Source organism: Chlorocebus sabaeus, chromosome 23 (assembly GCF_047675955.1).
Source record: "Chlorocebus sabaeus isolate Y175 chromosome 23, mChlSab1.0.hap1, whole genome shotgun sequence".
Lineage (NCBI taxonomy): Eukaryota > Metazoa > Chordata > Mammalia > Primates > Cercopithecidae > Chlorocebus > Chlorocebus sabaeus.
The window spans coordinates 73,136,114-73,152,664 of NC_132926.1; the positions used below are offsets into that span (position 1 = coordinate 73,136,114).

Consider the following 16,551-nt stretch of genomic DNA (forward strand, 5'->3'; position numbering starts at 1 on the left):
ACACATAGACCAATGGAGCAGATTAGAAAACACAGAAAAAAAAACAAAAACAAAAACAAAAAAAAAAAACGCACACCTACAGCCATCTGATCTTTCATCAAAAATAAGCAACAGGGAAAGAACTCCCTATTCAATAAATGGTGTTGGGATAGTGGGCTAGCTTTATATGCAGAAGAATGAAACGTGTCCCCTAACTTTCACCCTGTACAAAAATTAATTCAGAATGGATTAAAGATTTAAATGTAAGACCTCGGCCGGGCGCGGTGGCTCACGCCTGTAATCCCAGCACTTTGGGAGGCCGAGGCGGGTGGATCACAAGGTCAGGAGATCGAGATCATGGTGAAACCCCGTCTCTACTAAAAATAGAAAAAATTAGCCGGGCGCAGTGGCGGGCGCCTGTAGTCCCAGCTACTGGGAAGGCTGAGGTAGGAGAATGGCGTGAACCCGGGAGGCGGAGCTTGCAGTGAGCCGAGATTGCACCACTGCACTCCAGCCTGGGCGACAGAGCGAGACTCCGTCTCAAAAAAAAAAAAAAAAAAAAAATGTAAGACCTCAAACTATAAGAATCCTAGAAGAAAATCTGGGAAACACCATTCTAGGTATCAGCTGTGGGAAGAAATTTATTACTAAATTCTCAAAAGCAATTGCAACGAAAATGAAAATTCACAAGTGGGACTCAATCAAACTAAAGAGTTTCTATATAACAAAAGTAACATCAACAGAGTAAACAGACAACCTACAGAATGGGAGAAAATAATCATAAACCATGCATCCAACAAAGGACTAATGTTCTATACAGAACTTAAACAAATCATCAAGAAAAAATAAAACATTAAAAAGTGGGCACAGGACATTAACAGATACTTCTCAAAGGAAGACATACAAGTGGCCAACAAACACACGATAAAATGCTCAACATCATTAATTATCAGATAAATGCAAATCAAGACCACAATGAGATACCATCTCACACCAGTAAGAATGGCTATAATTAAAAAGTCAAAAAAACAACACATGCTCATAAGGTTGTGGAGAGACGGGAACATTTATACACTGTTGGAGGAAATGTAAATTAGTTCAGCCACTAGAGAAAGCACTTGGAGATTTCTCAAAGAAATTAAAACAGAACTACCATTAGACCTAGCAGTCCCATTAGTGGGTATATAGCCAAAAGAAAATAAATAGTTCTACCAAACAGACACCTACATTTGTATGTTCATCATAGCACTATTTACAGTAGCAAAGACATGGAATCAACCTCATTGCCTATCAATGGTGGATTAGATGAAGAAAATGCAGTATATATGCACCATAGAATACTACATAGTCATAAAAAAGAATGAAATCATGCCCTTTGCAGCAACATGTATGCAGCTGGAAGCCATTATCCTAAGCAAATTAACAAAGGAACAAAAAAAAATTAATACTCCATGTTCTCATAAGTGGCAGCTAAACATTGGGTACACAAGGATATAAAGATGGAAACAATGGGCAGTGCAGAATATTAGAGGAGAGAGGGAAGGATGGGGGAAAAGGCTGAAAAACTACTGGGTATTATGCTCACTACTTTGGTAATGGGGTCATTCATATCATAAACCTCAGCATCACATAATAACCCAGGAAACAAACCTGTATGTGTATCCCCAGAATCTAAAATAAAAGTCGAATTATTTTTTAACAATTTAAAATGTACACCATTTTTACTTACTGAAAGCCCAATACTGTTAAGATATAGATTTTCCCCAAATTTATCTATACTTTCAATATAACTCCAAACAAAATCCCAGTAGCCTTTTAAAAAAAAATAAAAATTGGTAAGATGCTCCTAAAATTCATAAGGAGATGCACAGGATTTAGAAAAGCCAAAATAATTCAGAAAAACAATAAGTTCAGTAGTACCCCTTAATCTGTTGTTTTGCTTCCTGCAGTTTCGATTGCACATAGTCCAACAATGGAAAATTCCAGAAATAAACAATTCGTAAGTTTTAAGGTGACACCGCTCTGAGTAGTATGATGAAATACCTAGCCTCCCCACTCTGTCCTGCCCAGGATATGAATCATCCCTTTGTCTAGTGTATCCACGCTCTATATGCTACTTGAATATTACTCACTCAGTAGCCATCTCAGTTATCAGATCAACTGTCTTGCTATAGCAGTGCTTGTGTTTAAGGAACCTTTATTTAACTTAATAATGGCCCCAAACTGCAAGGATAGTGATGCTGATAATTTGGATATGCCAAAAAGAAGCCAGAAAGTGTCTCCTTTGGGTGAAGGGATGAAAGTTCTCAATTTAAGGAAAGAAAAAAAACGTATGCTGAGGTTGCTAAGAGCTATAGTAAGAATGAATCTTCTATCCCAGCAACTGTGAAAAAGAAGAAAAAGGAAATTTGTGCCTTTGAATTTTTGATGTTGCACTTCAAACTGCAAAAGTTATATGCATAGTGCATGATAAGTGCTTAGTTAAGATGGAAAAGCAATTAAACTTGTGGGTGGAAGGCATGAACAGAAATATATTCTGATTGACAACAATGGACGTTCAGTACTTTCCACAGCTGGACATCTACTGGGGATATTAGAACATATCTCCCATGAATAAGGGATGACTACTTTGATATTATTATCAAGGACCAAATAATTAAATGTGTTACTGGTGTCATGATAGACAAAAATATGAATGGAACAGAATAGAGAGTATAAAAATAGACTCACATTACGGTCAACTGATTTTAAACAAAGATGAAAGGCAATTCAATGGAGAAAGCTTAGCATTTTCAACAAATGATGTTAGAATAAATGGATATCCAGAAGCAAAAAAAAAAAAAAAAAAAAAGAACTTCAATCCATAGCTTGCCACATATACAAAATAAATCATAGACCTACATACAAAACTTAAAAATATAAAATTTCCAGATGATAACACAGGCAAAACTCTAACTTTGCATCAGGCAAAGATTTTTTAAAGATATAATATGAAAAGCACAATCCTCTTAAAAAAAGGTAGACTTTACTTATAGGTAGAATAAATCATAGTATTTCTGTGTTAAGAGGAAAGAATGGCTGGTCACAGTGGCTCACGCTTATAATCCCAGAGTTTTGGAAGGCCAAGGTGGGAGGATTACTTGAGCCCAGAAGTTCAAGGTCAGCCTGGGCAACATATTGAGACCCCGTTTCTATAAAATAAAAGTAGCCAGTTATGGTTGCACATGTCTATAATCCCAGCTCCCTAGAAAGCTGAGGTGGAAAGATTGCTTGAGCCTGGGAGGTCAAGGCTGCAATGAGCACAGATGACTGCGCCACTGCACTCCAGCCTAGATGCCAGGGCAAGATCCTAAAAGAAAAAAAAAGGAGGAAAAGCTGACATACTCCTTGATTTTCTGTGAGTTCTCAACCATTGTTCAACTGTTAATTTAATGTATAAATTAGCAATAACAAAGAAAATAGAAACTGTGTGACAACGGCAAGTAAGACACGTCAACAGAATGTAAGAAAATGAAAAGCAGGTAAGTGGTAACTAATTAGCACAGGAGGAAAAGTTAAAACCTAAGTGTCCTGCAAAAGGGAGGTCAAGATTTATGAGGTCAGATGACTCTGGTAAAGCTCAGGAGATGGAGGCAGGTAAATCATTTGAGCTCAGGAGTTCAAGATCAGCCTAGCCAACACAGCGAAACTCCGTCTGCACTAAAAATACAAAATTTAGCCAGGTGTAGTAGTACACACCTGTAATCCCAGCTACTCATGAGGCTGAGATACAAGAATCACCTGAACCCAGAAGGCAGCAGTTGTAGTGAGCCAACATTGCACCACTGTACTCCAGCCTGGGCAAGAAAGTGAGACTGCATCTCAAAAAAAAAAAAAAAAAAAAAGAAAGAAAGAAAGAAAGAAAGAAAAGAAAACAAGAGGTATAAATGAAGCAGAAAGTCTTTGGACTCAGAGACACCAGGTAGCTTACCAAAAACAAGAATTAAATAAAATGTGACTCTTAAAATGCCAAAAGTACTTTTCCTATCAATTTCCCTACCTATTCCCATTAACATAATAGCAGGCTTATACCTACAGATGAAACTGCCAAATAAAAAAAAGGATATCCAGTTAAATTTGAATTTCAGATAAGTAACAAATAATTTTTAATATATGTTCATCCAAAATACTGCATGCAAATTCAGATGATGTCCTGTATTGTTTGTGGCCATCTCTGGCAGCTCTACCTTCAGACTAGATACTGGCCCAGAAAGGAAGTTAAATATATTAACATTAGTGGACTTAACAAAATCACAAATCTTTACTTGATCAAACACACTATATACACAGTCTCCACAGGTAACAGAGTTTTCCTCTAAAATTTACTCAAATCCTAAGACCCAAAAGTGAAAGAAGATTAATTTTTTTTAACATTCTAAAGTTAAAAAGATTTATTTTTAACTTTGAATATAGTGAAATATGATATTTATTTATTTATTTATTTATTTATTTATTATTTATTATTATTAAACTTTAAGTTGTAGGGTACATGTGCACAACATGCAGGTTTGCTACATATGTATACTTGTGCCATGTTGGTGTGCCGCACCCATCGAAATATGATATTTAAAGAAGACATTGGAAGTAATAGAGCAAGAATCCAAGAACTATTACAGTTTAACATTTCTTCTTCAGTGTTTTCAAAGAACAATTAACAGTACAATTCTGGCCCTTATTTTTATATGACAGAATAATCTTGGATTTAAAAAATACATTATTCATCTAATGGATGTTTTAAGAGTGACTAACTCAACAATATACTAATATTTTTGTACTGAAATGATAGCAAATAACAGCTACATGCTAAAATATTCCATATGATTCACAACACTAATGATTCACAGAAGAATTCAGGGAGCGGTTTATAACTAAAGTTTGTTCTAAAGGGAAAAATAGCAGGGTTCAAATGACCCAAAGCCAGAAGAGTTAATAAAAGAAACCAAATTTGTAACAATGGTTCTCAAACCTGACCCATCAAGTCAGAATATCAGAGAGGTACAGTTCCCCAATTTTTTGTTCTGTTTTTTTGAGACAGGGTCTCACTGTCACCCACAGCTCACTGCAGCCTTGATCTAACAGGCTCAAACAATCCTCCCACCTCAACCTCCCAAGGAGCTAGGACGACAGTCACATGCTACCATGCCCAGCTAATTTTCATATTTTTTGTAGAGATGGGGTTTCACCACTTTCCCCAGGCTGGTCTCAAACTCCTAGGCTACAGTGATGCTCCCGCCTCAGCCTTCCAAAGTGCTAGGATTACAGGCATGAGCCACCATGCCCAGCCACTCCAAAATGTATAATTTTGAAAAACTTCTCCATGAGATTCTCATACTCTGTAAAATTGTGGAATCACTGCTTAAGAATGCTGACTTGAGTATGATCATTCAACAGTATGAGCTATTGCATTTTAAGGACAATTATAATGCTATAAATAGCAAATAATGAAATTATTCTTCTTACCTTGGACACATTGCTGACATAATTCACTTGGACAGTACTTTCCTTATCAACTTGATTACAAAGGTTCTGTAAAGTAGATGCATATTCTTTATCACTTTTTATTCTCAGGGCCATAAATTTCTTTACTGTTTCCAGTAACCGTAATTCCCAGTCTTGCAATTTTAACACTGCTTCATGTGAATTCTTCAGGTCACTCCCAAATCCCATTTTGTAAGGCACTGGTTATCCTCCACACTGCACAAGTGAGCCTTCTAATCAGCACATTATCTGTGTATGTAAACAAAAGAGAAAAACTCTTAAATAAAAAGGAAATTAGTCTTCAAAAAAAAAAGTTATGATAGATTCTTCTTTGGGGTAAAAAAAAAAAAAAAAAAAAAAAAAAAATCATGACTACATACTTTCTTCCAAAGATCAGAAATAAGATGAAGAGGTCCACTCTATTGTTGGCTTCAATATTACACCAGAGGTCTTAGCCAATACAATGAAATAAATGAAATAAAAGGGGCATTCAGATGGGATAGAAAGAAGTAAAACAATCTTAATTTGCAAATTACATCATATTGTATGTAGAAAATCCTATGTAATGCAACAAAAACTATTAAAATAAATGACTAGAAGCCTCTACAAATTGTGCCCCCCTGCCCCCCTGCCAGCAGGAACACCAAATTTAACAACTATTTACACACACAAAAATCACCTTCATAAGAACCAAAAATCAGGTGAGCAATCACAGTACCCAGTTTTAACTTCCTATCACTGAAAGAGGTACTGAAAAGTGTAGAAAACACAGTCTTGAATCATCAAGACCAGTCCTCTCCCATCCCCCAGCAGTGGCCACATGGTACACAGAGTATGCTTGGAGGAGAAAGAGAGCACTGTGATTGCGGTACTTTGCAGTAAACTCACTGCTGCCCTGTCACAGCAGAAAGCAAAACCAGGATGAACTCAGCCAATGTCCACCCAGGAAGAGAGCATTTAGACCAGTCACAGCCAGAAGGGAATTGCTTATTCCAGCAGTCAGAACTTGAGTTTCAGCAACCTAGAGAGACATGAAAGAGGGAGGCTACAGGAGGGCTTGCAACACCCCTTCTGCACCCCAGCCAGGACAGCTTGCAGCAACAAAAGTGACTCCATCCTTCTGCTTGAGGAGAGGAGACAAACGGTAAAGAGAACATTGTCTTGCCTCTTGGATACCAGCTCAGCCACAGTAGGATAGAGCACTGGGCAGTCATTAGACCCCTATTTATAGGCCCTACCTCCTGAATGACATTTCTAAACACAACCTGGGCCAAAAAAAAAAAACCCACTGCCTTGAAAGGGAGGACCCAGTCCTGGCAGGCTTCATCACCTGCTGACTTAATAGCCTATGGTCCCTGAATAACCAGCAGTGATACCCAGGTAGTACGCTGTGGGCCCTGGGTCAGATTCAGACATGCTAACCTCAGGTGAGACCTAGCACATTTCCAGTTGTAGTGGTGGCTATGGGGAGAGACTCCTTCTGCTTGAGAAAAACAAAGAGAAAGTTAAGGGGACTTTGTCTCACATCTTAAGTATCATCTCAAACACAGTGGGGTAGAGCACCAAGCACATTCTTACAGCTTCCAATGCCAGGTCTTGCCTCTTGGATGGCACTTCTAGACCTGCTGTGGGCCAGAGAGGAGCCCACTGCCCTGCAGGGTAAGTCCCAGGCCTGGCAGCATTCACCACAATCTGACTGAAGGAAACTTGGGCCTTCCGCCAACATCAGCAGTAGCCCGGCAGTCCTTCCTGTGGGCCTGTGGTAGTGGTGGCCAGGGAGAGAGGCTCTTTACCTGTGGAAAGGAGAGGGAAGAGCGGGAAAGACTTTGTCTCATGGCTTGAGTGCCAGTTTAGCCGTAGAATAGGGCACTAGGTAGATTTCTAAGGTTTTGACTCCACTCCTTGTTTAACAGACATCTTTGGACCCACTTAGAGCCCTTGAGGAAAGGACACAAGCTTGGCTGGCTTCACCACCTGCTGATTATAAAGCTCAGGTGCCTTGAGCAAACAGGCAGGAGTCAGGTAGCAATTACAGTGGGTCTTGGGCATGACCCAGTGCTGTGCTGGCTTCAGGTCTCACCCAGTGCAGTTCCAGTACTGGTAGCAACATGGTGACTGTGTCACCCCACCCCCTGCTCCAGGTGACTCAAAACAGAGAGAGACCCCATTTGTTTGGGAGAAAGGAATGAAACGGAACAAGAGTTTTTGCCTGGTAATGCAGAGAATACTTCCAGATCTTATCCAAGACCATAAAGGCAGTGCCCCTACAAGTCTGCATAAATCATAGTGTTACTGGGCTTGAAGTGGCCCCTAATACAGATACAGCTTGGATCACAACACCCAAGTACCTTGTATTACCTGGAAAGCCTTCCCAAGGATGACAGGTACAAACAAAGCACAGAAGTGAAGGCTACAATAAATACCTAACTCTTGAATGTACAGACTCTGTCGAACACCCACAGGATTCCAAACCATCCAGGAAAACAGGACCTCCATACACAAACTAAATTAAGGCACCAGGAACCAATCCTGGCCTGAAAGATAAGGGACCTTTAACACAGAGAACTCAAAATAGCTGAAGAAAATCAGAAAAATTCAAGATAACAGAGAGACCGAATTTAGAAATCTATCTAGATCAACTTAACAAGGAGATTGAAATCAATAAAAAGAATGAAGCACAAATTCTAGAGCAGAAAAATGCAACTGACATACTGAAGAATGCATCAGTGTCTCTTAATATCAGAATCGATGAAGCAAAAGAAAGAATTAGTGAGCTTGAAGATAGGCTATTTAAAAATAGTCAGAGGGAACAACAACAACAAAAAGAATAAAAGAGAGTAAACCATGCCTACAAGAACTAGAAAATAGCCTCAAAAGGGGAAATTTTTTTCTTTTTTTCCAGATAGGGTCTCCCTCTGTTGCCCAGGCTGGAGTACAGTGGCACAAAAAATAGTCAGAGGGAGCAATAACAAAAAAAGAATGAAAGAGAATAAACTATGCCTACAAGAACTAGAAAATAGCCTCAAAAGGGGAAAGTTTTTCTTTTTTTCCAGACAGAGTCTCCTTCTGTCACCCAGGCTAGAGTATAGTGGCACAAGCAGAGCTTACTGCAGCCTCAACCTCCTGGGCTCAAGAGATCGTCCTGTCTCAGCCTCCTGAGTAGCTGGGACTATAAGCATGTGTCACCATGCCCAGCTAATTTTAATTTTTTTTGTAAAGATGGGGTCACACTTTATTGCCCAGGCTGCTGTCAAACTCCTATGTGCAAGCAATCTTCCCATCTTGGCCTTCCGAAGTACTGGGATTACAGGCATGAGCCACCATGCCCAGGCATAAACGGGCAAATGTAAGAGTAATTAAGAATTAAAAAGGAGGTACAGAAAGAGATAAGGGTAGAAAGTTTATTCAAAGAGATAATAACAGAGATCTTTCCAAACCTGGAGAAAGATATAAATATTCATGTACAAGAAGGTTCTTGAACAACAAGCAGATTTAACCTAAAGACTACCTCAAGGCATTTAATAATCAAACTCCCAAAGGTCAAGAATAAAGACAGGATCCTAAAAGCAGCAAGAGAAAAGAAACAAATAACATCCAATGGAGATCCCATATGTGTGGCAGCAGCCTTTTCAGCGGAAATCTTACACGGCAGGAGAGAGTAGCATGAAATATTTAAAGTGCTGAAGGGAAGAAAAAAAAAAAAAAGTCTACCCTAGAATAGCATGTCTGGTGAAAATATCCTTTAAGCATAAAGGAGAAATAAAGATATTCCCAGACAAACAAAAGCTGAAGGATTTCATCAACACCACACTTGTCCTATAAGAAATGTTAAGCAGGGGGCAAGCACAGTGACTCACACCTGTAATCCCATCACTTTGGGAGGCCAAGGTGGGTGGATCACCTGAAGTCAGGAGCTCGAGACCAGCCTGGTCAACATGGCGAAATCCCATCTCTACTAAAAATACAAAAATTAGCCGGGCATGGTGGTTGGCACCTGTAATCCCAGCTACTTGGGAGGCTGAGACAGGAGAATTGCTTGAACCCAGGAGGCAGAGGTTGCAGTAAGCCAAGATTGCGCCATTGTACTCCAGCCTGGGCAACAAGAGTGAAACTCAAGAAAGAAAAAAAAGGGAGCCGGGCACAGTGGCTCACACTTGTAATCCCAGCACTTTGGGAGGCTGAGGCAGGTGGATCGCCTGAGGTCAGAAGTTCAAGACCAGCTTGGCCAACATGGTGAAACCCCATCTCTACTAAAAACACAAAAAATTAGCTGGGCATGGTGGCGGGCACATGTAATCCCAGCTACGAGGGAAGCTGAGGCAGGAGAATCACTTGAACCCAGGAGGTGGAGGTTGCAGGGAGCCGAAATCACGCCATTGCACTCCAGCCTGGGCAACAAGAGTGAAACTCCGTCTCAAAAAAAAAAAAAAGAAAAGAAAAAAAAAGGAAATGCTAAGGGGGATTAATCAACCAGAAAGAAAAGGACATTAATGAGCAATAACAAATCATCTGAAGGTACAAAACTCACTGGTAAAATTAAGTACACAAACAAAGCATATTATCACATTATAATAATAACGTATAACTGTGGTGTGTAAACTACTCTGGTCTTAAGAAAAAAGACAAGATGAACCAATCAAAAATAATAACTACAACTTTTCAAGACACAGTACAACGAGTTATGAACAGAAACAACAATAAGTTAAAAAGCGGAGGGGGTGTCAAAGTTAAAGTACAGAGTTTTTTTTATTAGTTTTCTTTTTGCTTGTTTGTTTACACAATCATGTTAACTTGTCATTAGTTTAAAATAATGGGTTATAAAATAGTATTTGCAAGCTTCATGGTACTCTCAAATCAAAAAACATACAATGAATACAAAAAAAGTAAAATTAAGTCATACCACCAAAGAAAAGTACCTTCCCTAAAAGAAAGACAGGAAGACAGGAAAGGAAAAAGACCAGAAAACAAAGAGTAAGGATGTAGAAAAGAGAGAACCCTGAAACACTGCTGATGGTGGGAATGTGAATTAGTACAACCACTACTATGGACAACAGTTTGGAGATTCTTCAAAACACTAAAAACTGAGCTACCATATAATCCAGCAATCCTGCTGCTGGGTATATAACCTCCCCCCCCCAAAAAAAAAACAAAAAATAAAACAAAACAAAATAAAAAAACGGAAATCTGTATACCAAAGAGGTATCTGCACTCTTATGTTTATTGCACCACTGTTTACAATAGCCAATATTTGGAAGCAACCTAAGTGTCCATCAACAGATGAATGAATAAAGAGATGTGGTACAAAGAGTGAGATCTTGTTATCTGCAACAACATGGATAGAACTGGTGGTCATTATATTAAGTGAAATAAGCCAGACACAGAAAGACAAACTTGAACTCATAGAGACAGAGAGTAGAAAGATGGTTACAATAGGCTATAAAGGGTAGTGGGAAGCAGGGGGAAAGTTGGGATGGTTAATGGGTACAAAAAATATATAAAGAATAGGACCTAGTACCTGATAGCACAACAGGGTGACTGTAGTCAATAATAATTTAATTGTACATTATCAAATAACTAAAGCTGTATAATTGAATTGTTTGTAACACAAAGAATAAATGCTTGAGGTGATGGATACCCCCATTTACCCTGATGTGATTATTACATACGGCATGTCTGTATCAAAATATTTCATGTACCCTATAAATAGATATACCTACTATATATCCACAAAAATTAAAATATAAACAAATAAAAAACAGTAAAGTAATATTACAGGGTACAAGGTCAATATACAAAAATAAATTATATTTCTATATACCATCATTGAACAATCCAAAAATGAAATTAGAAAACAATTCTATTTACAAAAGCACCAAAAAATAATAAAATACTTAGGAATAAATTTTACCAAAAAAAGCAAAACCTGTATGCTTAAAACTATAAGACACTGTTGAAAGTAATTTTAGGGCCAGGTGCAGTGGGTCAAACCTATAATCCCAGCACTTTGGAAGGCTGAGGCAGGCGGATCACCTGAGGTCTGGAGTTTGAGACCAGCCTGACCAACCTGGAGAAACCCCGTCTCTACTAAAAATACAAAATTAGCCATGCGTGGTGGTACATGCCTGTAATTCCCGCTACTCAGGAGGCTGAGGCAGGAGAATCGCTTAAACCAGGAAGTGGAGGTTGCAGTGAGCCAGGATCATACCCACTGCACTCCAGCCTGGTCAACAAGGGCAAAACTCCATCTCAGAAAAGAAAGTAATTTTTAAAGACCTAAGTAAATTGATATATTCACATTCACAGATCAAATGATTTAATATTGTTAAGAAAGAGCCTCCAATTTGATCCAGAAATATAACATAATCCATATTAATATCTCAGCTAGATTTCTTACAGAAATTGACAAGCTATCCTAAAATCTATATAGAAAAGTAAGGGTGCCAAAATAACACACAATAACTTGAAAAGAGGCACAAAATTGGAAGCTTCACACTTTCTGATTTCAAACCTACTAAAAAGCTACAGTGATCAAGATACTATGGTAATGGCATATGGACAAACAGAAATCAATGGAATAGACTAGAGGGGCCAAATATAAATCTTCACATTTATGGTAAAGTGATTTTCTACAAGGGTACCAAGAAAAGTCTTTTCAACAACTGGTTCTGGGACAACTGAATTTCCACACGCAAAACAATGAAGCAGGATGTCTTCCTTAGATCGCACACCAAACATTAACTGTTAATGGATGACACACCTAAATATCAGAGCTAAAACTATAAAACTCTCAGAATAACACATACAAGTAAATTTTTGTGACCTTGGCTTCGGCAATGGTTTCTTAGATACAACAACAAAAGCACAAATGACAAAAATAAAAATACATTACTTGGATTTCATCAAAATTTAAAACTTCTATGCTTCAAAAGACACCATCAAGAAAGTGAAAAGACAACCTACAGAATGGGAGAAAATATTTACAAATCATATATATATGTAAATCATATATATATATGATAAGGAACTTCTGGATGGAGGACATAAAGAATTTTTACAACTCAATAATAAGAAAAACCAACAAAAGAAATGGACAAAGGATTTGAATGGACAATTCTCTAAGAAAAATGTAGAAATGTCCAATATGCTCATGAAAAGATATTCAATATCATTAGCTATCAGGAAAATTCAAATCAGAACTATAATGAGATAACTATTTCACACCACTAGAATATCTCTAATCAAAAAAGACAGACAAATAGTTTAGCACTGAAGAGAATGGAATCTTCATCCCTTGCTAGCTGAAACATTAAATGGTGCAACCACTGTGGAAAAGAGTTTGGCAGTTCCTCAAAAGGTAAAACATAGAGTTAGCATATGACCCAGAAATTCACCTCCCAGGTATATACCCGACAGAAATGAAAACATATGTCTATGCAAAAACTTGCATATGAATGTTTGAAGCAACATTATTCACATTAGCTACAAAGTAGAACGAACCCAAATATACATCAACAGGTGAACAGATAAATAAAATGGGATAACATTCATACAATGGAATATTACTTGGCAATAAAAGGAAGTATTGATACAAGCTACAACATGCATGAACCTTGAAAATGTTTTACTAGGTCAAATAAACCAGACCCAAAAGATCACACGGTATGATTTCATTAATATGAAATTCTCAAAATAGGCAAATCTATAAAGTAGATTACTGGTTGACCAGGGCTGGCAAATGTGGGGTGAAATTAGGAATGACCATTAGTGGGTACTGGATTTCTTTTTGTAGTGATGAAAATCATTGATTGTAGTAGTGCCTGCATAACTGTAAACGTACTAAAAACAATTAAATTGTACGGTTTCAATGGCTGAATTCTTTGGTTGTAACTATAGCTCAAAAAAGTTGTTTAAAAAATTACTACAGCATAACTTATAATCATCTAAAGATCAGTTGGCATAAGCTTCCTCAAAATACCCTGTTTATTATAAATCCTGAAAATGATGGTAGAATTTATTTTGCCCACCCCCCACCATTTCCTAGAATTTCAGGCAGTAAAATCTTTCAGAGTCAGTGAGAAGAAATGAAAAAAAAAAAAAAAAACACCTTTTATTTTTCATTCTAGTTCATCCATACCAGAGGTGAATTTCTTAATTCAGCTGATATCCTCTAAGCTACACAGAAAAGCAAGGGCTTTGCTTCTCTAACTTCAATAACCTTATTTGAAGACATGGTAAGAATTAGGGTTTTCCAAATAGAGAAAAAAAATCACATATGTATATGTATGTAAGAGTGTGTGTGTGTATGCAAATATGTACACATACAGTTTTTTAAGATGGGATCTTCCTGTGTTGTCCAGGCTGGAGTGCAGTGGCTATTCACAGGCACAATAATAGCACACTGCCGCCTCAAACTCTTGGCCTCAAGCAATCCTCCCACCTCGGCCTTCCAAGTAGCTGAAACTACAGGCACAATCCGTTGCACCCAACGAATACTTTACATTTTTTAAAAAAACTGTATCTAATATTGTGGTTCATTTTATTCTGCAACTTGGAAAAATATCACTTCTGCTACTAAACGCATTGTGATAACAATGTTTACCTTTCTCTCATCAAAAATTCCTGCTGGTGGGCCAGATGTGGTGCTTCACACCTGTAATCCCAGCACTTTGGGAGGCTGAGGCAAGTGGATCACTTGAGGTCAGGAGCTCAAGACCAGCCTGTCCAACATGGCAAAACCCCATCTCTACTAAAAATACAAAAATTGGCTGGGTATGGTGGCACACACCTGTAGTCAGTCCTAGCTACTTGGGAATCTGAGACATAAGACTCACTTGAACCTGGGAAGTGGAGGTTGCAGTGAGCCAAGATTGTGTCACTACACTCCAGCTAGGGCAACAAAATGAGACACTGTCTTTAAAAAAAAAAAAAAAGAAGGAGAAGGAGGAGAAGGAGGAGAAGGAGGAGAAGGAGGAGAAGGAGAAGAAGGAGGAGGAGGAGAAGAAGGAGAAGAAGAAGAAGAAGAAGAAGAAGAAGAAGAAGAAGAAGAAGAAGAAGAAGAAGAAGAAGAAGGAGAAGGAGAAGGAGAAGGAGAAGGAGAAGGAGAAGGAGAAGGAGAAGGAGAAGGAGAAGGAGAAGGAGAAGGAGAAGGAGAAGGAGAAGGAGAAGGAGAAGGAGAAGGAGAAGGAGAAGGAGAAATTCCTGTTGGTAGATATTTCAGATATCTCCTAGGTTTTTGTTGTTGTATTGCAAATACTACTGCAAGTTAATTAAAGCTGGAATCACCCAGAAAATTTCTTAGAAATGGCAAGATATGAATTAGAACTGAAATAATGACCATGATTTAGACTATAAAAAGTCAAACGGGAAATGTATTTCAGGAAATAGGGAAGCATAGGGCCAAAAAAAAAAGTGAGTTAAAATAGCAAATGTCTCCAAAATTAAACTCTATGTGACAAGTAGTGGGAGATGACATGCCAATTTATCTTCTGCTAGTCCTCTGCTCAAGAAACTAATAAAGCCCAAACTCCTTAAATTAATTTTTGTTAACACAAGATTACAATTTTTGAAAACCAAGATCATGAACACAATAGTTTAAAAAGATTAATTTGTTGGTGCTAGTTGCACAAGTACATTCAGTTTGTGAAAAGTCATCAAGCTGAGCACTTATGATTTGTATACTTTCCTGTGTGTATGTTATAGTTCAATTAAAAGAAGGACAAAGAGACATAAAGACAGATTTTGATTTGGCAGCTAATAAGACAGAAGCAGCCATTATAGCAATATAGCTTGAGAAATGAAGATCTAGAATTGAAAATGTCAATGAGAATTAAAATGGAAGATTCTTGACCTAGTGAATGGATTTAGTGAACGAAAAAGAGACAATTCAATGAAATTTTTAAGGCTTTAGAAATAAATAATCATGACAGTATCAATAGAAATGAAAGAACAAGAATATGGAGCTACTTCAAGTAAACTATAATCATTTCAGCTGGAAATTTTACCTTTAGGTAAAATATTAAAGTTAAAAATCCAAACTTGAGAGTCAATTACTTAAAGGTGACAGATGGAACCAACACACTGAATGTTGACAGAAAAGCAGAGAGTGAAGGATAAAATCCATGAGAACCTGTCAATCCAAGATTGAAAGGAGGAGAAACCAACCAAAGGATAGAAATTAAGTAAGCAAAAAGATAACAGGGGCCTGGAAGAGTCACAGGTGTCAGGAGGAAAAAAAAAAAAGAAAAAAAGGTATTAATGTCGCAGGATCCTTAGGGTGTCGCTCTGCCAGCCAGAAACCTCCGTGACCAGTGGTGCCTCTGCTTGGGTTTTGCTTGTGCCTGCTGAAGTCATTCCATCCACTCAGCCTGGCAGGCTGCACTGGCTAACACTACTGGCCTGGATCCCACACCTGCCAAGGGTGAGACAGGCACGGAGCAGCAAGGGGTGTGTGAGTGAGCAAGTGTGGGATCTGTCCACTGCGCACAGCCAGGCACACCAGCTGCGGCAGGACAGGCAGCTCCAGGCACCAGCACACGTGCTGGCTCTGTTCAAGGCTGCAGTTGGACCAGACATACCACACGTAGCTTCAGTAGCATCTGGACAGGGGAAACACAATGGCACCAGAAAGCTCAGAGACACCAGGAACCACAGAGTCCCAAAGAGGGTGTTACAGGGTGTCACAGCCCTGGCTCAGGGAGTCCCAAGGTCTGGGCTCCCAGAAGGGCCACAGATCTTCTCTCTCTCTCGTCGCACGCAACGTGGCAACCGGAGGGCATGTTTCCACTGTGTTTGTGTTACAGCTCTTTTAGCCCACCATTCGGTGGGTCCCAAGCACTTGTCCCACGTCCAGAAAGAATGAGGTATGCAGACAACAGGAGGATGAGCAAGGCAGAGAGGAGCTTCACTGAGCGAAAGAATAGCTCTCAGGAGATCCGAAGTGGGTAGGTCCTTTCTGCAGGCAGGTTATCCCAGTGTGTGTTGAACTCAGAAGGGAAGTAGCTCCTTTCTGCAAGCAGGTCATCTGGATGAATGTGTGTCTAGCTGAGCCTGGATTTT

The 16,551-nt window shown here is 38.7% G+C and overlaps 1 protein-coding gene across 8 annotated transcripts in view; it reads right to left on the reverse strand.

Moving 5' to 3' along the window:
- The window catches only part of FER (FER tyrosine kinase), a 452,292-nt gene that overhangs the window by 388,655 nt on the left and 47,086 nt on the right, over positions 1-16,551 (reverse strand). For 7 of the 8 annotated variants that reach the window (XR_005235731.2, XM_037984945.2, XM_008014098.3 and 4 more), the window contains one exon: positions 5,479-5,745. Coding sequence is in view for 6 of the 8 variants with exons in the window: in XM_037984945.2 (XP_037840873.2) it covers positions 5,479-5,685 (207 nt within the window). In the remaining 2 variants the exon portion in view is untranslated. Of the gene's footprint in view, positions 1-1,899; positions 2,007-5,478; positions 5,746-16,551 lie in introns of those variants that run through there. The other variant, XM_073010779.1, reaches the window with a different exon arrangement.